General features: G+C 36.8%; 1 protein-coding gene across 1 annotated transcript in view; it reads right to left on the bottom strand.

Moving 5' to 3' along the window:
- The window catches only part of CDK14 (cyclin dependent kinase 14), a 563,883-nt gene that overhangs the window by 414,628 nt on the left and 123,580 nt on the right, over window positions 1–25,675 (bottom strand). The window contains exons 3-4 of the mRNA XM_077766835.1: window positions 21,441–21,686; window positions 7,013–7,107 (exon numbers count right to left, since the gene is read on the bottom strand). Of these exons, the coding sequence (XP_077622961.1) occupies window positions 7,013–7,107; window positions 21,441–21,686 (341 nt within the window). The remainder of the gene's footprint in view (window positions 1–7,012; window positions 7,108–21,440; window positions 21,687–25,675) is intronic.

Raw genomic sequence — 25,675 nt, 5'->3', positions numbered from 1 at the left:
TCTTCCTCTAAAGGAAGTCAAGGTTGAATCTGCAATCTGAAGAGACTTAAGGTGTTTTTTTTTTTTAATTAATAGATGTGGTGGGTGGGCTAGTATCCTCTTTGGCTTAGGTAAAGATAAGAATTCTACTTTTTCAACTTTCACCTAGACACAAGGAACCCTGGATCAGAAAGGTATAAGAAGTAAACTCATTTACTCCCTTAGCTTTTTTCTTTTTGATCCAGTTTCTCTTGCCATGTGTACACTGTAAGGCTGTATTTTGTGCCTTAAATTACAAAGCTAACACTGACATACTATGATGCCATTTTCATACCCTGTAATTAATAGTGTGGACACAGGCTCAATCTTTAATGCAAATGGTGATAATAAGCTTTGGCCTGTGGACCCAAAGTCTAAAAGAAAATCAGAGCAGGCCTAATGAGAAACAGAGACTGGGCCTCAGGAGCATCCTGCTGCAGAGCTCATAAAATGTAATCAGATTTGCCTTTTTTGTACAGAGTTCCCATTTGTGGGTAGGCAGCCTCTCAGGATGCTAGAAATCAGCATGACAGTCCAGGTGTCAACACTTAAGATGGAAACTTCAGTGAACTGGGAGTTCAGTGTTTTCCATCTGGGGATTTCTGATTTTTAGAATTCTTCAGGCTCCTCCTGATAGTGTTTCAATAGAGTTGACCTTCAGGGCAAGCAGTAAGAGCCACCTCTTTAATCTCACATATTCTGAAAAGGTGGTTAGCTGCCACAGCCTTTCTTCTTGCTGCTGCTTGTTTTAATTAACAGCATTTCTTCCCCCTATTTCTCCTGGGGCTTTGAAGAGCTCTTTGAAATGTGTTTAGTATAGTTCAGTCTTGGTTTGGCATAGTCTCTCAATTTATGAGGTCGTTTCATTCAAGTTCAATTATTCAGCACAAATTGGCAGAATGAAATGCTAAAAGAAGATTGGCACTTTCAATCACATAAATCTCATGTTACATAAAGTGAGCAAATTCCTCCATTGTTCTTATTGACCTCTGAGATAACAATTTACGGCTGGCACAAACCAGTGTGGGCAGGCTTCTCTGCTTAGCGGGCTCCCACAGGAGTAAGGCTTTGGTACCATCACCTCAACAGAAACTGAAGATAAGCAGGAAAAAAAAATGACCAGAAATCAGAACCATCTGTGGGCTGACTTGGTCTAAATAAGTCCAATATTCTCACTCCAGAGATGGAACAAAGACCAGGCTTTTCCTTCTCTAAGTGACACAAAGTATGGGAAAATAAAAAACCTTACATCCTCCCTAGATAAGTAGGAAGGAAAGGAGAGGACTCTGTTGTAGGCAAAAGGAAAGGTTCATAACTTCTCAGCACTTGTGATGGGTGCAGAAAGCTAGGGAGGGTCAGGAGCTCAACTGTCCAAGAGAGACTTGGGTGTACTCTGCAGATCCCAATTCACTGAGGAGCACGAAGTCCCCATCACATCTCAAGTCTGAGGTGCTGTGGTCACAGCTCTTATCTACATCACCCAGGCACTTATGGGGGCTTACAAATAAATGACCCATCAACCCTGGCCAATTACATGGCTTAAAACCAATTCCACTTTAGGGCTCGTGGGTGACTCAGACTCTTGATTTCAGCTCAGGTCGTGATCTCAGGATAGAGCCTTGCACAGGATTCCGTGCAGACAGCCTGCTTGGGATTCTCTCTCTCTCTCTCTCTCTCAAAATAAATAAACAAACTTAAAAGAGATTCCATTTCAACACTTAAACATAACACTTTTTACTTAATCAAAGTCTGCACAATAATCCAAATGAATCAGTTTGCTTTTACTTTAAGGTGCCCATTCTTTAATGAATTTAGGGGAGAATCTGATAACAAAGGGTGAAAATCTCACTATATTCACTTGGGTACCACAGCCCAAAAGACAAGTGTCCCAAGGATGCCTATGAATACACACAGTGATGAGGGAAGCTTGATTTAAAAGCAATGAGGCTTAGCGTTATCCCCTGCAGCTCCATCCATGTTGATGCAAATGGCAAGATTTTATGCACTTTTTTGTGCATAGTATGTCAGAGAAAGACAAATACCATATGATTTCACTCATATGTGGAATTTAAGAAACAAATGAGCAAAGGAAAAAAATAAGAGAGAGTGAGAGAAAGAGAGAAATCAAGAAACAGACTCTTAATTATATAGAACAAATGATGGTTACCAGAGGGTAAGTGGCTGGGGGGATGGGTTAAACAGGTGATGGGGATTAAAGGAGTGCACTTGTCTGCATGAGCGCTGGGTGATGTATGGGAGTGGTGAATTACTATACTGTATGCCTGAAAAGAACATAACACTGTATAGTAACTAACTGGGATTAAAATTAAAACTTTTGTAAAAATTAAAAAAAAAATTAAAACACATGAAACTGTGAATTTGATCAGTCATCCCTGGAGAGTACATATTTTAAATCCTTTAGTCAACATCATCCTCTCTTTCTTCCTTTTGAAAACCCCATACCATTTTACCTGGACCTTTTGTTACTGTAATTCTAGCTCATATCAAATACACTACATGCTAACTTCTATAGCGTTAGATATATGGACCATGTGCCTTCAAGACTGTGATGTCCCCTAAGGTCAGAATCCACATGTGATTCATCTTTTCTTCACTTATAGTATAAAAACAATATAATAAACACTCATCATTAGTTGAATAAGCTCGAAAGAACCTTAACAATTCTCTTAATATACAAGAGTCCCTGGGATGGGGCACCTAAAAGGTTCAGTCAGTTGAGATCTGACTCTTGGTTAAGGCTCAGGTCATGATCTCACAACTCATGACCTTGAGCCCAGCATCAGGCTCCGCATCAATGGTGTGGAGGTAGCTCGGGATTCTGCCTCCCTCGCCTTCTGCCCCTCCCCTGCTCATGCTCAAGTGCATGAGCATGCGCTCCCTCTCTCAAAAATAAATAAATAGGGGCACCTGAGTGGCTCAGTCGATTGAGCATCCTACTTCAGCTCAGGTCATGATCTCACAGTTCATGGGTTGAGGCCCCACATCGGGCTCTGTGCTGACAGCTTGCTCAGAACCTGCAGCCTGCTTCCGATNTCCGCATCAATGGTGTGGAGGTAGCTCGGGATTCTGCCTCCCTCGCCTTCTGCCCCTCCCCTGCTCATGCTCAAGTGCATGAGCATGCGCTCCCTCTCTCAAAAATAAATAAATAGGGGCACCTGAGTGGCTCAGTCGATTGAGCATCCTACTTCAGCTCAGGTCATGATCTCACAGTTCATGGGTTGAGGCCCCACATCGGGCTCTGTGCTGACAGCTTGCTCAGAACCTGGAGCCTGCTTCCGATTCTGTCTATTTCTCTCTCTGCCCCTCGCCTGTTCGTGCTCTGTCTCTCTCTCAATAATAAATAAATGTAAAAAAGTTTTTAATAAAAAAACAAAGAATAAATAAATATATAAACATTTTTAAAAATCCTGCGAAGGTCCCTAAAAGTTAAAAAGATGATTTTGAGGTACTAAATTAAATACATTTTTAAATGCCAAGTATTATACAATGCATAATTTCTTTAATCTTATATTAAATGTTACAGGGATTTAAAAGAGAGAACATGAAACAAAACCAGGACAGAGATTAATATCAAAGTGATGATAAAATGCCTCCCTTCCCCAAATATGAGTGCGCGCGCACACGCACACAAAACACACACACACACAGAAAGCATCTTCAAGAGGAAGAACACTGATTTAAAAAACAATCTCTACTCAAATATGAAAATGTGGGAAGTCCAAAGCTTTTATTAAAAAGTTAAAAAGCTTCTTTGTGAGTGTTGTGTGTTGACACTGCAGTACCAGTCACATTCTTTAGAACCAAGCTCTTTACCAAGAGGGCTACACAGTATAAAATCTTGGCCAAGTTCTCCCCATGAATAAGAAACACAAGACAATTCGAGGTAATAAAAAGCCTCTCTATTCCTTCTAAATTTTCAAAATTATGATTAACACCAAGTCCATCTAAGTCAACAAGTACACAAACCTTTTGGGGGTGGAGAGGAGAATATCTTTTGATTGCATTACTTAAAGAAGAACTACGAAATAAAAGATAACTTGCTATATACCATAAGTAGTAAAACACAAACACACACACACACACACACACACACACAGAGTCATGAATGTAGTGTCAAATTAGTGAGGTTTGAAATGTACTAATGTTATGGATTGAATTATGTCCTCCAAAAAAGATATATTGGAGTTCTAATCTCTAATAGCCCAGAATGTGACATAGGTTCTTTGGAAACCAGGTCTTTACAGAGGTAATCGAGTTACAATGAAGTCATTAGGATGGGTCCTATGCAATATGACCTCTGTCCTTATAAAAAGGGAAAATCTGGATACACACACGCACGCACGCACGCACACACACACAGAACATCATGCAAATGTGAAGGCAGAAACTGAGGTGATGCATCCACAAGGTGGCAAAGACTGCCAGCACACTGCAGAGGCTGGGAGACAACAGGGAACAGGTTCTTCCCGACAGAACCACTAACTCTGCCGACACCTTGGTCTTAGACTTTTATCTTCCAGAACTGTGAAAATACAAGTTTTTGTCGTTTAAGCCACTCATCTGTGGTACTTTGTTTTGGCAGCCCCAGCAAACTAATACAATGAGGTTCATGGCAAAATCCGAACTTGACATGTGTCCATCATGGCATTTATGTAAAATGCTCACAAACTAGAACATAGTGAGATCCCTACAAATGCCAGGCAGCTCTATTGCAAGACTATGATAGCTGCTCTCGGAGAAGGTGCTGAAGATAACGTTTAAAGATGGAGGCAGGGGTGAAGATATTGCTGGGAGAGCGGTGAGGAGTCACAACACTTGGCTGGCTATTTAAATTACAGCACTTCAGAGGACACATCAAACAAACTCAGCTCTCAAACCTTGCTAGATGGCACCTAACTATTGTGCTCTGGCCTAACGTCACCACCTTAAAGCAAGCAAGCACAGGCGGCCTGTCATCTCTCAAAGTAGGTGAGTGGTCAATGGCTTTCAACTCCAGCTGGAGGAAATTAAATGCTACATGTGACCAGTAGCCTTGAAACTGCTTGAGAAACGCTGACAAGATACATTTAGGCCTGCTGGAGTAAAATATTAACTGTCCAGAACTGTCCTTCTCAAAGATTGCAGATACTTAAAAGGGAGTTTTTTCTTTTATTCCAGCATAAAAAATGAAGGATTTTTCAACTATCTCCAAGATTTTGATATAAATCTTAAAGCTAAACATTTAATAGAGTTATTAACATACATTTGGAAATGAGCTGCATATATCTTCTTTGGGAAGGCACTTCAAAGTAATTGGTGTGTTTCCTTATAATGAAATAATATGTTTGCTTCTGTTTGAGTCATGATTACAACAAGCCAGAGCATATGTGAGAACCATCTGGAATATTCAACAAGGACCAAGCCTTTCCAAGGCAGGCCTTATACTGTGGAAGAAGTATTGTGTAATGGTCAGAAAAAGAATGGCTTCAAACCAGAGAGATGTGAGCCAAAAAAAAAGCTTTGGCACTAACCAACTGTACAAACTTGGACAAGTGGCTAAAACTCGCCGCACACCAAGATTCCTAGTCAAATGGAGATGATAATAATAGAAACTATCTTACAAAACATTGTGAGGAGTAAATAAGACAATGGATATTCCATACATTATACAAAATAATTGTTTAATCGAGCATAGTTATCCTTATAATACAAACATTAAATGTGCAAGCAATTTTTATAAATTAGAGAAATAACTATTTTTCCTGAAGAAAGAATATAAAGTTTGACACACGGCCTCTATTGGAATTTGCTCAAGAATACCTGATAACACTCAAGCACACTAGTTATGTCATTAACAACCTCTAGATTTGGTTTGATTTTTTCATTCCCCATCATGTTTACTTTTGATTCAAGTTTTAAAAAGACTTTTTTTTCCAAATAGCTAAAGTCCCAAAATTAATACTACTATTTTTTACTTATATGATTCCTACATCCTTACTTACATATCTTCCTTTGTCAGAAGTATTTCTTCATCTTCTTAAAAACCATAAGCAAAGATACAAGACTACATTCCAGAAAAGCCAAAGATTAACAAAATGGTCAAATATTCTAATTATGTGTTTGGAATGATCCTTCAGAGAATTTTCTTCTACATGTTCCTATGTAATTAATTAGGTTGAAACTTCCTATCTTCCATAATAACTTAAAAGAGACAAAAAACAGGGATGGTTCAGAAAATGATTTTTCAACATTATTTGGCAAGGTTATTAAGGCAAAACAAGGCTTGAATCTCCTACAGTTATTTGAAAAGTACCATTATATTTCTACATGCCACTGAATATAGTAACTTTGTGCTCTTAATCAACCAGAGAGAGAGAGAAGGCCTATCGGAAACAAATAGGGTAAGCTCTGTTAGAATCCAAACTTGTGCCTGACCCCAGGATAGCATGGACGTGAGGATGGAAGATGAGACCAGGAGGGAAGAGCTCTTTCTCATAATGTAAAATATATGTAGCATGATGCCAAAGTACTCAGGTAGGAAAAAAGAAAAACTTTGTTTTTTTTTAATTTAGTGACTTCTAAAAGATGAAGTAAAACCTCAATTTAAAGCGATGCAAGGATGGCTAATATATTTGGCTTTGTCAAATCACTACTCTTCTTCATAAGCAAACATTAAATCACCAAGAGAAATTAATCTTGTCATTCACCTGGAAATGAATTCTCATTCGAGGGTTTCAGCTCCAATGTTTGGGGGAGGGTAGTACAGAAAAGATAAACCGGACAAGTCTGCAAAACTGTTTGCTAGCAGAGAAAACCAATTCTGCTGACTTTTACACTTCTCAAAACAACAATGACAAAAACTGAAAGGGGAAAATCTATTGGTATATTAAATGAAAATTAATTAAATAAATTATTTAATATTAACTATTAATAATTAGTATTGAGAGAGCAGATACATTTTAAATGTGAAATATTCAAAAACAAATGAACTTACTTGCTTTTCCCTTTGTAAACTGTAGCATAAGATCCTTCCCCTAGTTTTTCCAATTTTTCGTATGAGTCAGCTTTTCCAAATTTGGGACTTGTTGGCTGAAAATGGAGCAGAGGGTAAACAAAACAGATTGTATCAAACTAATTAACAATAAATAGGCCAATTTTGCTAAAAATGTACAGATTCTGACTCTCTGTAAATAACTTTTTTCTGATACAGGAATATCTATTCTAAAAAGCAATATAACATCTATTCAGGATACAAAACTCAGAAGATGCAGATGAACAGAACAAAATGTAGAAAGTTTAAATAAGCTATTCGACAAGAGAAAACCACCATTAATACTTTGATATCTCTCCACATTGCTGCAAATGGCAGGATTTCACAGGAGGGCACTTGTTGGGATGAGCACTGGGTGTTATATGTAAGTGATGAATCACGGGAATCTACCCCCAAAACCAAGAGCACACTGTCTACACTGTATATCTGCCAACTTGACAATAAATTATATTAAAAAATATATTTTGATATCTACTCTTCCAGCACTATATGCTTTATTACATAAAAGTAGGATTACAGTATACATACTGAGTGTAATATGCTTTTTTTCCCCCACTCAATATATTGTGAATATTTTCCATGTCATTATATAATCTTCTAATCGGGCTGGCTAATCCAACCTACCACCTGTTTATCCCACAAACTTAGAAATGCTTCTACTTTTAAATGGGGGGTCATGGTCAGGAGAAGAATAATATTTCATTGCATGAGAAGACTATATATGAAAATAAAACTTTAACGTCCACAAAGTTTATTAGAGTGCAGTCACGCACGTTCATATACATATTGTCTTATGACTTGCAAGCTATAACAGAGTTACAGCTGCAACAGAGATGATGATATAGCCAACAAAGTTGAAAATATTTACTATCTGACCCCTGTTGTAAATCCTGACTGTATAATATTCAGCCATATGAAGGCCCCTTCAATATCTCTTACCAATAATGCAAAGAGATAATCAAAGATGTATCACTCAGGTATTACTCATTAACACAAAAGGAACTGTCTTATAAACCAGTCTTTAAGATTTAGCTGCAGCGAAACAACTCTTTCTCAAGACACAGTACATCCAATCAAGACCATGAAAGTACTAAATGAGTAATCTCACTCTTACTTTCCCCTGCTCCTACCTCAACTTTCACCAGACAGCAAGAAATGGAGAGTACTGTCCTCAATGGGGCAAATTACCTATTATTTTAATATCACCATAAAAGGGTAATATCAAAACCTATCAGAAAATGATAATTATAAAAGGAATTAAAAGCACCTTGAAGGGATTATCCAATCTCAGGCATTCGCACAGAGGAAAGAGCCAAGAGTGTGGGTATTCAGGCTAGAAGGGCAGAGCGAGCACTGAAGGAGCCGTTACACAGAGAAAGGATAGCAATCTCTCCCATCCCCAAACTATAATCCCTGTCTCTCTGATACAATCACTAGAGATGATATACAGAAAACAGGATAAGCTAACAGTAATTATCAAATACAAAAATGAGTATATCATTTAAAAAATCATAAATTTTTTCAGGAAAAAATTCAGGAAAATCAACAACTTGAAATAAAGCATAACTCTGATAACAGAGTTGACATTGCAAAGAATAACTCTGAGTCTAAATAACCAGTATCATCAAAGAGATTTCAGATGCTATCATATCCTTTAAGAAGAAACAATTAGAGATGTATTTAATGAATGAATTAAAATACTCAATGCGCAGTGAATAAAAGAACTGACATACATGAAAAGTGATATGCTCTATGTTTGAACAGAATTCTCCCAGAAAAGTTTACGGGGAGGTTGCAGCTAAATAGAAAATTTATCCAACCAGGATCGAACACACAATAATGACTACAGAAATACAATTAAGCAACGTTTTCAAAATAAATAGCGAAAATGATTTTGAATCACTAACACTATACTCAAAATAGCCTCTCAGTGGGATGGAAAAGCTGCAATTTTACCACCTACAGAAAAAAAAAAATCTAGATATAAAATTCTGTATTATCTCAATGTAAGATGTAGTTGGAATGATGGGGGAAGTGAAGAAAGGCAAGGAACACTAGAAAAAAAGAAGCAATAGCAGGTTGAGATTTCTTGAATTGGACAGACTGCAGATACTGAGTAATGCCAAATGCATATGGTTTAGTATGTTTCTTAACTCTTAAAAGATAATCACTAAAATAACATGAATAATACCTACAAATCCCAAATATTTTAGGGAGAAAGGAATGGAAGAACACTATATAATGAGGAGAAGGAGAAGAGTAAAAAGTGGAAGGTTGGGGGTGGGGGATGCTCAAGAACAAAACACACTAAGTAAAAAGTCATTAAAATAAGGTTAATTCATGAGCACTGGGTGTTATATGGAAACCAACTTGACAATAAACTATAAATAAATAAATAAATAGATAGATAGATAAATAAATAAATAAATAAATAAAAGGTTAATTCTAAACATATCAGTCACATCAACCAATCATATTGATTACAATAAACATAAATGAACAAACTTCCTCTCTTAGTAGAAAATTTTCAGACCAAAGCAGCAAAGGCAGCCTAGCAATATGTTATTCAGAAGAGACAGAATTAAAATAAGTAAATAAAGGAGTAAAGGGAAAATACAGCAATAAAAGTAATTTTACAAAATAGTGTGCATTAAAGCAATATTGATGGCAAACAAGATTGAATTCATAAAACAACAAATAGAATAAAGTAGCAATCCCAAAAAATCTGAATATTAAGATCGACAAAGAAATTTAATAGTCATGACTAGTATGAGTCAATTAACTTAGTTTTGAAATGTATGAAACAGCTGCTAATAGTAATAAGTTGAGAAATTGTCAAATTCATGTTGCTAATTTGGCAACAAACACATATCACTCAGACATCAACAAAGCAAGCAGACAAGTAAAGGATTTACAAGCTTGAATATTAGAATTACCATTTTAATCTAATACACATACTAATATTCCTCTTAAGCATATAATAATATTCCTTTCAAGCACACATTTTAATTCATAAAAACAATGACCACAGATTAGGCCATAAAAAAAATCTCAATATTCAAAACTGCAGGAACATTTAAGTTACTTTTTCTAAACACAATGCAATAAAATTAGCAATTAAAAACAAAAGGAAGACATATATTTTAGCTGCATGAGTTAGAAGAAAATCAAAATTGAAAATTCATAAATAAATATGTGGCACTTAGGACATGACATTTTAAGGCCCACGGGATGTAGGCAAATCAATACATACAATAAAATGTACATATATATGCACATACTAGAAAAGAAGAAAGGTTGAAAGTAATCTGAATTAGACATAATAGGAAAGGATTAATAAAGACAATGGACCACATATTCTTTTCTTCAAGGAACTTGTAAGGTACAAACCATGTGTTGAGCTGAATCAAGTAAAACTTAATGGAAAATTACATTCAAAATCGCCTGACTAGTCCTGTGTGGGTTATGTTCTCATGCATTTTTCATCACCGGGAAACAGCTTGCGAATGTCACACTTTACCATCACCCTCCTGAGCCCAAGTTTTAAATAGAAATTTTAAAACCTATATTAAACTTCAGTATAAAATGATCTTCAATGGGGAAAATATTGTGTTCACAGTTCCACTCTAAATTATTTAAAATTAGAACGAAAAGTCTGTGTTTGCTTTTGTGCTCCTTTAAGAATAAATCTAATCTAAGTTAAAGAAAAAAGCAGCAGCAGAAAATTACATCTTTACTCCTATTAGGAGATAAACTGTTAATGCGTATTTATAGCAAGTACAAGACACAGTCACACAAAACTGGTAGAAGAATAGGATGCCAATATTTTCTCTTCCTGAAAAGGCACAAATAATTTTCTAAAATTGATATATTTCATTATTCATAAACTGCTTTAATTATTAGAGTTGGTGTAATTGTTTTAAGATATAGACCACACTAAAAAAAAAAAAAAAGATATAGACCACACTAAATATACTACTTAAAGAAACTGGATTGAGAACATTAGAAAAACAAGGAGAATACGCTTTTTTTTTTAAATATTTTTTATTTATTTCTAGGAGAGAGAGAGAGAGAGCGTGAGCAGGGGAGGGTCAGAGAGAGAGGGAGTCACAGACTGAAACAGGCTCCAGGTTCTGAGCTGGCAGTCAGCACAGAGCCCGACGCGGGGCTCGAACCCATGAACCGTGAGATCATGACCTAAGCGAAAGTCGGATGCTCAACCGACTAAGCCACCCAGGCGCCCCGAGAATACGCTTTAAAAAAAAAACAAACACCCCTCATATGTCCACAAGAAAAATCAAGTAAAAAAAGATGCTAATGGCACAAAGTAGTCTATTTATCTAATTAAATGGATTTGAATGCATTAACTGCCATGGTGAACGTATATCCTATTAATACTGTGATGGCAGAAAATTAATATTCTGCCACACTGGATGGTAAGACAAAGTTATTTTCCCTGTGAAACTGATATGGATACATTGTGGAAATACACTATAATCTACAGATCAATCATTAGCTTCATAACTCCATGCAAATGTAATGTCTCTCTAAATATTTTTATCAACAAAAGAACGGGCCTATGGAATAGGGCATGTCTATAAGATAGTCTGAGCTTTAAGAGTTAGATTCTTATGAAGTCAATCCCCTATTTTAAGTAAACAAAACCATTCTGATCTCTAATTACTACGCATATAAATAAGGAATCCAACTGCTAAGTCGTTAAAGAGGCCAATAATAAAATCCTTCCCATCAAATGAGTGAAATTAAGAATAATTCAGGGGGCGCCTGGGTGGCTTAGTCGTTTAAGCNAAAAAACATTAAAAAAAAAAAAGAAGAAGAATTCAGAAGAAAAGGTCTTATTTTCTTTGACAATTAAAGTTCGGACCTTTGGTTTGTCTATTTTTTTTTCTTTGCAACTTTATTAAATCGTCGCATTTAACTAAAGATGCTAGATCAAACCAATATGTAGTCAACCAATATGTAGTTAAATATTACCTTTGGCACTTTGCTATCAGGCATATGGCTGGATTAGAAGCAGTTTCGTGGGGCAACTATTCTCTGCTTATCACTTCCCTATTTAGAGTACAGGCTTGAGATAGCACTTTAGAGAATTGGAAATACAGAGGGCTAATCAGCAATTACTAACCAACACTAACTGCACAGAGATGTGGAATTTAGTGAAATAATGTAAATACATTTTTTTAAACAGAATAAAGGAACAGAGACTATCAATTGTCTGGACCAGTGGAGGGGAACATTGGCATAGATAATGAAAAAATGAAGATAATATTCCAGCCGAATGGTGTCTGCACCCTGCCATGAAGGACATGCTCATGGCCCTTGCTAGCTTTAGTTCACTGTTTGTGTAATTAACAGTGACAGCTAGTAGTCAAGTGTTTGCTATGTGCCTGGCTTTGAGCTAATCACTTCCAATACGTTATCTAAGTTTAATCCCTGTAACACCACCTTGAAGATTGGTTCTATTAGTATCCTCACTTGGACATGAAGAATTGAAAGACTAGAGAAGTAAAGTAACTCATTTAACATCCTGTATCTAATGGCAGAGCTAGAATTCAAATCAAGTTAATTAGAATCAAGAACCTATTTTCTTTACCATTACTACACTGGAAGAATCTTCCCATGGAGATCTAATTTTCACGGAAGAGGCATTAAATTTTTCTTAAATTTGTCATCTAGTGAAACCCCATTCCTAGAAGCAGGGATGTTTTTTAACTGCATTTTTATAAACTGCGTAAGTATACCTCCATGTTCATTTTAATGACACCATGATATGGCTATAGCAATGTCCAGAGTTTCATACTGAATTCACTGAAAATTGATTTCGGGCATCTGGATGGCTCAGCCAGTTAGCCCTCCCCCTTCAGTTCAGGTCATGATCCCATAGTCCATGAATTCAAGCCCCGCATCAGGCTCCATGCTGACAGCTCAGAGCCTGAAGCCTGCTTCGGATTCTGTTTCTGTCTCTCTCTGCCCCTCCCCTGTTCCCCTGTTCTCTCTCTCTCTGTCTCTCTCTCTCTCTCTCAAAAATAAGTACACGTTTTTAAAAAACTGTTTAAAAGAAAATTGACTTTAACCTTCATATATAACCCTTGCTTAACATTACTGATGATGCCCTAAATTGCAGGAAAACCCCAATAAAAATCACTGCACTGCTACTGTATTATAGCATAATTTTCAGAGTGGATGTGAGGGTAAGGTGGGAAGGATTCAAATAGAATCACACTGCCTCATTAAATGAGAATTTTAAGTGAAATATGCCTTCACTCATTTTTTTTTCTTCCTTTGATCTCAGGAAGAGGCTCTACCATCCTGTATTTCTAGCCCTATTACACACACACTGAAGCAGTCCACAATTGATGGATAACTTGGTTACACAAGAGATCTACANCTTGGTCACAAAACAGATCTACACAGAGATAGTTCCAAGCATCACTGGTGACTACAACCTGACAAGCGTTGGTTCTATCTGGGAATGTTCTAGTCCCCATAAGAAGGAAACAATGCCAAGATAAGACACCCTCCCCCAACCCCCCCAAGGATAAAAACCTGAGAACTAAAGTAGGACTCTCATGTTTGCACCTTCGTCCCCTCTCTTCAGATTGGGCCTAACTATCGTGGAACATAGATTTTTCTGGAGATGGGAGAAGATAAATTTGGAGGACTTTGTGGAATGTAAAGAGGGCCTTAATCTAAATATGAATTTCTGAAAATATGTTCTCTTTAAGCTTAGCTTATGATAGCACAGCTCAGTGAAATCCCTTCTAAATTGGGCCAGCAAGACAGGCAATGTCCCGTAGCACTTCCAGTAGCTCTAGCCCTTGGAGCACAGCTGGGTTGGAGGAGGTGGTAGGAAAAGGGGAAAGAAGGCTTGTCCTGTCAGTGACAGTATTAAACGCTACCCAGGGACAAGGCCCAGAAAGAGCAGGCACCCAAGAAATGTCTGAAATAAATAAAATCTGTCAAATTACCTCTTGAAATATACCAACTCAAATAAAATCACATCCTTTAGATCCTGCCTGAATTTTAAAGTGCCACTATTTAGACAAATTCAGGAAGTACAAGTGAATGTATGGTCTCCATGGTCAAGGTACTCTTGGCGTCTTGGTTTCAGTCATGATTCCTAACATAAACAATGACCAGTAATGTCAGTGCAAAGACATATACCCAGTTGGGAAGACATGGCATTGGACAATATATCTACCATAGTATTTCCAAGAAACAGGAATGGCTATCCTGTTTTACTCGTTAAAATAGGGGCTCAGCACAGTGCCACTCTTCTGTTCACTTTTTCCCTCCTTCTCAGCTGTGCCCTTGGAAGCTATTCAAGAGAACTAATACTTCAAAGAAATAACCATAAAATAAAGATATGGCATTAATTCTGCTGGTCATTGCGTAAAGGGAGTATTCTGGTGCCTATCAGCCTTTATAAATCTTTCTAACAATATCTGCCCTAAAACTCCCAGGCCGGTGGGGGTGAAATGATCAAACCCATACACTATCAGATGCGATATAAAGTGGTATAATACAAAAATTGTTACTGCCTCCATTTTCTGCCCAATGAAAATCCAAAGGAAAATAGTCTTCCCATAAAAAAAAGAGTATTATAAAATACCCTCTTCCATTGCAATAGGGGAGAGAACAAAAAGGCAGCAGGTAAAAAGGACTCAGAATAAAACAGAATATTACAGCATCGTGCTAAAAGAGAAAAAGAAACCATTTCCAGCTTGAGGAGAAAAGAGCAAAGACATTTTTTCCAAGGCATACTGAATGGAGGCAAAAATCCCTATAAAGAAAAGAAGCAAAGCAGTTTCCACACAAAGTAAGTGGCCTGATATATAAGAAAGACTTCCCGGGGTAGATCAGGAAATGGTAAGCCCAGTAAGAAACTCGGGAAAGAGAATCCAAAGGAAGTTAACAATAGGAGAGAATCAGTGTAAATTTCTAGTTAAACATGGTGGTTTTAACACATGTATTAATCTCTCCCCCTCACCAATCTGTACTAAATTGACAGTCAAGTTATAACTCTCAAGGGCAAAGAGAATGAGTAAGAAGATTGCAGACAAGATACAAACCAAAATTTGGAGATGGGAGACAAATGGATGGGAGGTCACTGACTAGGACAATGACCAAAGTCATAAACCACTAAGAATGAACTCAGTTCATACTTCAGAATCCCAGAAACACTCAAGAATTAGAAACTGAACTTCAATGAGGGGTCAAAAACAAAGTGCTTAGTTGGAATGGATTTAAGGAACAGGTGCTTTCCCAGGAACTTGACTCTCTCAGTCAGGTGTCTGCCCTTCCCTGATCCTCTCAGAGGCTTATTCTCTGAAGAGGTTGAACCAGACAGGCTCAAAACTGGGACAGACACCAAGCACAGTAGAAATCAGGATGAAGAGTCATACTGAATGAAAACAAAGCACAAGGAAGTCTGGATAGAACTGGGAGACCCTGGGCTCCTTCTTGAACACTGCAGAAAAATAGCAGGTATGTTTTTGTATCCTAAAATAGATTTGTAAATTTAGTCAGCCAAGGAAAAAGATGGATTGATCTTGACATATGATAGCCTTCCTATGAAATGACTAGGTCTTTACTGCTATTGCCCATGCTGAGCCCTGCCAGTTGACAAGCACTGATGGCACAAAGAACTTCCTATCAACTCATTTGCATATTACTCATAACATGAACTCAGCCAATAGTTCTTTCCAAAGGCATGATCTAGACTCACCAAAATTTAAAATCTCAACAGGCATGGCAGAGACCAAAACAAATAAACAGAAACAAAGAACTCAAAGGAAACTGTAAACAACTGAGGAAGTATAGCAAAAAAAAAATTCTTCAAAATTTCCCTAAGCTATATTTAGTATCTTCAAAAACATATAAGCAACATACTGTTCATTGAAAAAGAACAGATTCATTTTAAAAAATGTTTTATTGTTAATTTATTTTTCAGAGAGAGACAGAGTGTGCGAGGGGGAGTAGCAGAGAAAAAGGGAGACACAGAATCTGAAGCAGCCACCAGGCTTGAGCTGTCAGCACAGAACCCAACACAAGGCTCAAACCCATGAACCATGAGATCGTGACATGAGCCAAAGCTGGATGCCTAAGTGACTAAGCCAACCAGTTGTCTCTGAACAGGGTGATTTTAAAAAGAACATCTGAAGAATAAGAAGGAGCTTTTGGAAGTAAATGTTAGCAACAACTAAAAATTTAATTGAAGCATTAAAATTTTTTAAAATAACCATAAATCAGAGAACACCAAAATGAAAATAAATAAACAATAAATGAATATTTTCTGAAATTGAAAGAAATTAATTTCAAAATTGAAAAGATCCCCTGAGTCACAAAAAAAGGTCCATATCAGGGATGAAAAGAAAGTCTTAGAAGTTTCCACAAGAAAAAAAGCAGATCACAAAGAATGAATTAGGAATCAGAATAGTCTATGGCTTTAAATAACAATATGGGGACCTAGAAAAGTGCAAAGCAATGTCTTCAAAAGGCTATGAAAAAATTCATTTTCTAAACTAGAATCCTATACACAGATTATTAATCAAGTTACCAAGTATGAATAAAGGCATAGTTGTATGTGCAATGACATAAACCAAGAACAAAGACATATAACCCAGAGCTTGGGTATTTAAAACAAAAATAATGGAAAAGAAACTTCTCAAGAAGATGGTGAAGGGAAGCCTCAGGACAGCAGCTTGGAGATCAACTAGTCCAGATTCGATTAGAAGGACTGACAACATCAAGGACAAACTCAGGGGAAAGAAAAACTGATAGGTTACTTGATTCTGATTTGTTTCTGAAGTTTTATACTTTAATCAAATAGTCTGGAACCTCAATTTGTAATTGAAATTATAATAATTCATTATATTAATTATGAACAATTGAAGAGGGGGCAATTATGACTAACAAAATCTAAAAGTTATGCAAAGAAGGACAGAGGTGTTAAATCACTATACTGTACACCTAAAACTAATGTAACACTGTGTGACAACTGTATTTCAAGAAAAAAATAAATTTTAAAAAATTATTCATGGAAAAGCATGGATGGCAGGGTGCCTGAGTTGGATGAGTGACTCACTCTTAATTTCAGTTCAGGCCATGATCTCATGTATGGTAAGATCGAACCTCACATCAAGCTCTGTACTGACAACACAAAGCCTGCTTGGGACTCTCTCTCCCCCGCCTTTCTACCCCTCCCCCTTCCACTCAAAATAAATAAACTTTAATAAAAAAAAAAAGTTATTCAAGGGGCACCTAGAGGGCTCAGTCAGTTGAGTTAGTCCTACTTTAGCTCAGGTCATGATCTCAGGGTTCGTGAGTTTGAGCCTCACTCACATCGGACTCATTGCTGTCAGCGCAGAGCCCACTTTGGATCCTCCATACCCCCTCTTTCTGCCCCTCCCCCACTTGCACTCTCTCAAAAATAAATAAACATTTTAAAAAAATTATTCAAGGAAGGATATTTAATCACAGTATATCATGGGCCTTGCTATGAACAGCATTTACAGCATCATAAGATTACAAATACCATTTATTAAAAGCCAAAATGTAGGGGAAATATATTTGGGGACAAGAACACAACAGAGAAAATCCTCTCCTAAACCAGTGATTATCTAGAGATTTGTTCAGATTCAGATTTAATTTTGTGGGTGTTTTGTGTTAACTTCTAGTAGGACATCATAATGCTTGGCTGTCTCTCTTTTGGTAATGTTAGTAGGTATTGACAATCATTACCTACAAGACTTAACAAATACTAATTCCTATACATATGATCCTTTTTTGATTTATTAGTTGGATTATTTCTACAAGGGAAATTCACCCTCCCCCATCAAAACTAGGTTACCATGAGGTAAATTTCATATAGGAATCACAGAAAATAAATGCTTAGTCATTTGCTTTATTTATCAGTTTTCAACAATGATTCTTGTTTTTATAAAGATTTCTCTTGGATTTCTGTATGTTAATTTATAATCTGCTATTTCTCTAATTTCTCTCATTGCTTACAATATTTCCATTGATTCTTTTGGACTTTCCAGATACATCATCAAAAATCTGCAAATAAAGATAATTCCATCTCCTTCTAGCTTGCTTTCATTATCTGTAAAGATGTCACTCTGCTCATTTTTCTCTTTTTTTCATAGTTTTGTATGGGATTCAACCAATAATTTTTCTATTGGTTAGTTTTAGCAAAATGAACTATTCAGTAGTTTAAGACAGGGGTGTGGCCAAGATAGCTTTTCTAGCTTCCCAGAACAAAGTTCTTTCATCTTTTTCACGAAGTTAATGAAGAAAATCTAGCACACACTGAGATCTTCCCCCTTCTGTTTTGGCCCAAGACCTCTTTTTGGTCCGTCCATTTCCTTTGTCTCTGTTGAACGTGACCTGCACAGAAGTCTACGTCCACACTTTCTATACAATAAGGGAGCTGTCCTGGAAAGGTGCTTCAATTTGGCTTTCTAGAGAAGTCACAAAAAGGCCAACAGATCACTCTCATATCAGTAGACCACCATGGTCTCCTTACATTCATCTACTCACAGAAGCTATCCAAGTCCCTCCCAGTTGCTCCCACTGTCCTTCCCACAAGTTGCAGTATGTTCCTGATTGTAATGGTCACGGGGGGCTTCTTGGACAGTGCCTTCCCTGAGCTTCCATCCTCATACTTTCTGATGCCATGCAGTTCTGAAAACTATTCATGTGTTCTCCTCACTCCTATTTTGAGGTTCATGGAGTTACCTTTTCACCTATATTTGTTGTCAATATTATCCACTGGTTTTGGTTTTACTATGCTCATTGTTCCATTATAAGAGGAGTTTCAAAATTATTCCACTGCCATCCTCCCAGACTCCTCTGTTTGATCTTTTAAGTTATGTTCAAGCATTACTTCAATAAAGACAAAATTTAACTTTAGAGAGAGAGGAATAGCCAAAGCATTGGGCAAGGCTCAACTTTCCTCAATAAGAACTGAAAATAATTCCTTATTAAACATTAAAAACATTGAAACTTCATTGTTAATCATTTATAGTGCAATGTACACAATGACTTTAAAAACCACATGACCCCTCGTAGCAACAAGCATACCCAGCACCCATATCTTGGTTTCTAACTACCACTTTCCAATAAAAGGAACTGAGATTCTTTAGAGAATGGCTAGTTTTAGGTCTGGGGTTGGGAAAATACAATATAAGTCAAAGTGTCTTGTAGGATAAGAAAGTAAGGAAGTGTTCAAAAACCAGAGGGATGAAGACATTTCAAAAGCACACAGGACCCAACCTAAATGAGTCCCCAGTGACTAAAGTAGGAAAAATCTGAGTAACAAAAGAAGTAACTTATCAGTAGATTATAACTAGTACTGCTGATAAAATATAGAACTAGTTAAATTTAAATTATATGTAAACAGGAAATAATTTTTTTAGTATAAGTATGCCTCATTGCAATATCTACAAATGCCAACATCTCTATATCATTTATAGGCCGACATACAATAATATTTTTAATGTTTATTTATATATCTTGAAAGAGAACACACATAAGCTGGGAAGGAACAGAGAGAGAGAGAGAGAGAGAGAGAGAGAGAGAATCCCAAGCAGGCTCCATGTTGAGAGTACAGAGCCTGATGCAGATCCATGAGATCACAACCAGAGCCGAAATCAAAAATCAGATGCTTAACTGACTGTGCCACCCAGGTGTCCCGACATGTAATAATATTAACATAACTATATAGTAAAATATATATAATTCTCTTTCCATAACATAAGCTTAATCATTCTCAACAACTTCTTTTGTGTCTTCTAAATGCTACTAAAAGTTCTCCTAGGATTTAGGGATACATCTGTGACCTATATGGATGCTACCTTGCACTCATAGACAAGATCATGGGGCCAGTTTGGGGGAAAAACAAACAGATAATCAATGATCCTAACAAATGCTGCATTGATAGCATTTATTTCAGCTTCATTAACACAAAATGTGACAAGATTTGTGCAGTGTCACACAATTTAAATGAATTGAAGTATCAATACTTTCCTAGCAGTTGACATTTCTGGCTCTATTTTACCCTCATCAAATTTAATATTTAATATTTGTGAAAGGACATGTTTCTTCACAAGATGATAGAATCAGAATTCTCTTAGCATTCTCATCTTAGCTTTTAAACTGTTAGAACATCACTCAAAAGATTCTTAAGTGTAAGTTAAATCTGAAAATTAATTCATTTTATTCTTTAATTTTTTTGATGTTTATTTATTTATTTTGAGAGAGAGAAGGAGGGAGAGAGCACAAGCAGGGGAGGGACAGAGAGAGAGAGAGGAAGAGAGAGAATCCGAAGTAGCGTCCACACTACCAGCACAGAGCCTGACATGGGGCTCAAACTCACAAACTGAGATCATGACCCGAGCCAAAACCAAGAACCAAATGCTTAATCAACTAAGCCACCCATGCACCCCAGAAAACTACTTAATTTTAAAAGATCATAAGGTTTTTTAAAGGTTAAACACAGTCCAGTTTTGGGTATATAAGTTTCACTGAATATCTTACAGTCAAAAAGCAGCATTCACCTCAAACATTATACCTCCTTAAGTCAAAAGGCAGGACTTACCTTAATACAGTGTGAGTTTAGAAAATTTCAATATGATGAGTAAGATTTCTCTTTAAAAGATCAATTTTGGGATGCCAGGGTGGCTCAGTTGGTTAAGTGCCTGCCTCCTGATTTCGTCTCAGGTTGTGATCTCACAGTCTGTGAGATAGAGCCTCACATCAGGCTCTGTGCTGACAGTGTAGAGCCTGCTTGGAATTCTCTCTCCCTCTGTTTCTCCCCCTCCACCTGCTTGTGTCCCCATCTCTCTCTCAAACATTTTTCAAAAAGATAAATTTCAACATCTAGCTCTCTTAAGTCTTAAAATACTTATGCTGAAAACAAACTAGTATAACACAACTAAACAAATTTTAACACTTATTCTGAAGTGCCATTCTTTGTCATTTGTGAATTTGTGAATTTGCCAAACTCAAATCAATCTTATTGCCCACAAAGACAGGTAAGTTCAATATCCTTTCCAAAGGTTTGAAATACCAAAAGATCTTTAATTATAAATTCCTCTGCCTGGAAACAACTAGGAAAAAAAAAAAAAGAAGTTTCCAAAAATAAGTTGAATCATTTGTGCTTGCTGGGTGCTTATGAATAGTCTGTGTATAGATTGCACTCTCTCTCCCCCAAAACATCAAACCACCCTGCGAGAGAATGCATAATCATGCACTAATAAAGCCTCTTGCCCTCTTCCAGCACAGCAAGGTACGACTGTAAGAGGGAAACTCCTGTTTCCCTGCTGATAAAGAAGACTGCACTTACCGAACTGGGGCTGGAGTGCCGCCTAACTTTTGGTGACTCTTTGCCAGCGGAGGAGGACTTAAAGTTAATGCAAGCATTGTTCTCGGAATGCACCCTCTTTACTTGATTAGCTGGTTTCTCAAATGGGTCAAAAGTGCTCTGTGTCCTCTGAACTCTGACTTTTTTATCCTCAGGAATTGTGTCCAGGGGTTTGATCACTGAGTCCATTCCCTGGCAGTTCCGTGTAGACATCTTTGTGACACATATCTAGGAAAGAAGAAAAAGAAATTCAGAACTCTCCACTGAAACTTTATTATCACTAAACATGTGGTTTATTATTCCAGAAAGCATGCCAATATTCATTTCAGGAAATACCCAGAAAGGCCACATTCTTAAAACTATACCAGCTCAAATCCCAGTATGAAAAATTCTTCATAATCATTATGTTTACATTCATTTAGGGCAGACACTAAAAATGCTATCCCGTAAAACGAGAAGCTTAAGGGTTAGACTACCAGTGCCCTAAGGAGGTTCTTGAACCCCATCACATTTTACCATCTGCCTGTAAGTGACATTATTCTGAATCATTAGGCAGTTGGACAACTTGCCTTAATATTTTTTAGAAAAACTTAATTGAGCTAATTCATGAGGGGCATTTTAACTGATGGGTCATCATAGAAACAGCTAGCACAGCTAGACAAAAAGGTCATCATGTTTTCAAAAGTAAATCTGTCCCTATCCTAAATTCATCTCCAAACTGGAATCTAAAACTTGAGCATGTAAAAAGAACTAATGGTTAGAGAAGTTGAAAAAATGAAATCGGAGGGTTTTCTTTCTAATACCAAAACTAATGGATGCAAATAAGTAATACTGTAAAAGAGAAACATTGAATAACATTCATTTCAAAATCCACAATACCCCTACTTGCTTCCCAACATCCCTCACTTTCTTCCTACCCTGCCTGCCCCACTCTCTTAACGTGGGTTAGTTTCTCTAACTTTTGCCCCATTGTTTTCCACTTTATGTTCTAAACCTTTTGTTCTTCCTATACTCTGGAGACTTTGTTGTTCTTATTAAATAACTTTATGGCTTCTGGCTTGTCTGTGAAGCTAGGTAAACTCTATTGTTCTTCCTAGAGAAAAGGCAATTCTGAAATTGCTTTTAAAGGTGTTTTTTTTTTTCTGTGAAAAGTCTCCATATCTTTATTTTAAAAATCAGGAAAACAGAAGATATTTAAGAAAACTCTGTACTGTTAAAAGAAAAATACATGGTATCTGACTGTTTATATCGGATGATTCCACATGAGAAGTACATGTATCTAGTGTGTGAACAGACAGATACAGATACAGATATATATGAAGACACATACAGATATAGATACAAATAATTGTAAGTGTATGTATGAGCACAGTGAAGGATAAAGAAGAGAACACACCAAATTGTTAACATAAGATACCTCCAGACATATGGAACTGAATTGGTGAAGAATAAGATTACTAATTATTTGTAGATCTCATTCTGTTTGAATTGCATAATAAACACGTCTGGCAATGTAATTTTTGAAAACTGCTAAGGTAGGAAAGTATGCTTAATTAAATTATACCTTTTCTTAAAATTTTTTAAACAAATGAAATTTAAAAAAAAGTTTAATTAAATCTTAAGCATCAGCTCTGTCCTACAAGTATGTCTCAACTGCAAAGCACAGGTTGAATTTTAATTAAATCAAATGAGAAGGATATCATCACAAAACTGTTGAACATGTCTTAGAAAGACTTAAGGCAGATTTAGTGATAATTCTGACAAAATATGTGTAGGGTCTATATACAGGAACTTATAAAACATGGCTGAAAGAAGTAAAACCTAAAGAAAAGAAGAAAATAAACCAATTCATGGGTCTTTTCAACTGACTGTGACACTTTCAGGAAGAAGCCAATCTGTTTCAGCTACAAAATATTACTAGTTTAGGGGCGCCTGGGTGGCTTAGTCGGTTAAGCGTCCGACTTTCGCTTAGGTCATGATCTCGCGGTTCGTGAGTTCGAGCCCCGCATCGGGCTCTGTGCTGACTGCCAGCTCAGAGCCTGGAGCCTGTTTCAATCTGTGACTCCCTCTCTCTCTGACCCTCCCCTGCTCACGCTGTCTCTCTCTCTCTCCTAGAAATAAATAAAAACATTTAAAAAAAAAAACAAAAAAAATATTACTAGTTTCTTACTTAATTTAAAAGGAGATTTACATATGTATACATGCATTAAATGAGGTAAGGAATGTATACAAAATGATAATATAAAAAGATGTAAATGTGGACTGAATTGATACACAGATGATGGGAAAATGGTGACTATATTTGGATTCCAACTCTATCCTTGAAAATAGCACCAGGAAGCAGAGTGCCACAGAAACATCACCCAGTTTTGCAAAAGGACACTACGGAGCTCACCCCACACTCCATTTAACCCTATATTCTACTTTTTATTTAAGACCCTGAACTATCTTAATAAAATATGTTTTATCACATAGAATATCGGCTTTTCTCTATATAGAAACATATGTGAAAACCTTTTTCTAGATACATGGGGGAAATTTAACCATGCTGTATAAAATGGTAACACATAGAGACCAACACAGACACGGCAACAAATATTAGCAAAGGCTAAATGACATATGTCACTTCACCATGTCAGCAAAGAAGGGCACCATCAAAGAATGAAAGAACGAACTTAATTCTTAACAAGATCATGAAATCACATAAACACATATAAGCCTGTCATTTGTTGCTCTTTGTGCTACCAGTTCTGTCAAAGCTAAGACTCACAAGGTTGTCTGTGAAGTTTAGCAGACAGAGGGACTCCAGCTGGAAATTCTGAGTCTATACAATATAAATTCTCTGAGTCTATACAATTTAAACAAGAGAATTCCTAGAGAGTTTACTGCAAGTAAGGTCTTATCTCCTTCCTCATACTTTATATCAAGGGTCCTATTTTTATATGTTCAATCAGGCAACCTCTCATTTTATAGATCTGACTACAGCACACTTGACAATTGTCAATGTCAGTGTGAACTATGCCCTATGGAAAACCAGCCTCTCTAAAGTACCATTAAAACAGAAGAGTGGCGGCCTTTCCTAATTTTTAAGAGGAAAAAGTATTCCTTTTTTTAAGTTTATGTATTTATTTTGAAAGAGAGAAAAGAGAGAGTCGGGGATAGCAGGCAAGCGGGGGAGGGCAGAGAGAGAGGGAGGGAAAGAATCCCAAGCAATCTCCACGCTGTCAGAGCCCGACATGATGGGGTTCGATCTCATGAACCCAGAGATCACCATCTGAGCCACAATCACTGAGCCACCCAGGTGCCCCAAGGAAAAAGTTATTTCAACAAAATTTTCTAAACTTAAAATATTTCCCACAAACATTCTTAAGCACTTCACATTTTATCATTTTTGTCATCCACTAACAAACAACAAAATACGTGTAGAAAACTATCATTAACATAACATAACTTCTTGGAAATAGTATACTTATGTGGAAACATGCCTATGGCTGTGATTTTATTTACTACATTCATAACATAATTTCTTGCTAGTTAGTTCCTAGTTCATACGATAATTTTAAATATATCAGCATCCCATCATGGTTTGCAGAGTACCATGTTTTCCAGGTAACCCATCAGCAGAACACATTTGAGATGCAGTATCTTCTTATTCAGTTCCATGGAGGCAAGAATGTTGTCTACATTACTGCACCCTTTTCCTGCCTCACCTGGCCCACAATAAAGCTCAATAAGGTTCTGTCCAATTAACATCAAAGTTGAAAAAGTTCAGTCAAAGAAGCAGTCTTCTTGCTGTTGCTAAAAGTATTGAATCTCTGAAACATTTATTATCCAAAAGCTATTGTCAGAAAGATAGCAGTCCTGACACAAAAATAAACATACATATATATGCATAAAATGTACCAACAAAAGTTTTTTTTTTTTTAACTACAAGCTCACTGTGATAGACAGAATTCTAAAATGATACCTAATGTCCCTCACCTTTGGAAAGCAGTTATGCTCATGACTATACCCTAAAAGCAACGTCTCTCACCTTTGAATAATCCCCTCCCTTTTGAGCGTGAATATGATGAGATCACACCCATGATTATATTCTGTGATATGGCAAATAAGAGATTATCTTGAGTGGGTCTGACCTAATCAGGCGAGCTCTTTAAAAGCAGAGAGTTTTCTCTAGTTAGTCGCAGAAGAAACTGAGAGATGTGATCTGGGTAGCC

This window comes from Crocuta crocuta, unplaced genomic scaffold, assembly GCF_008692635.1.
Source record: "Crocuta crocuta isolate KB4526 unplaced genomic scaffold, BGI_CrCroc_1.0 scaffold165, whole genome shotgun sequence".
In the NCBI taxonomy this organism is placed as follows: Eukaryota; Metazoa; Chordata; class Mammalia; order Carnivora; family Hyaenidae; genus Crocuta; species Crocuta crocuta.
Note: the sequence above shows the minus strand (reverse complement) of the source record. Positions and strands in the feature narration are given on the sequence as shown.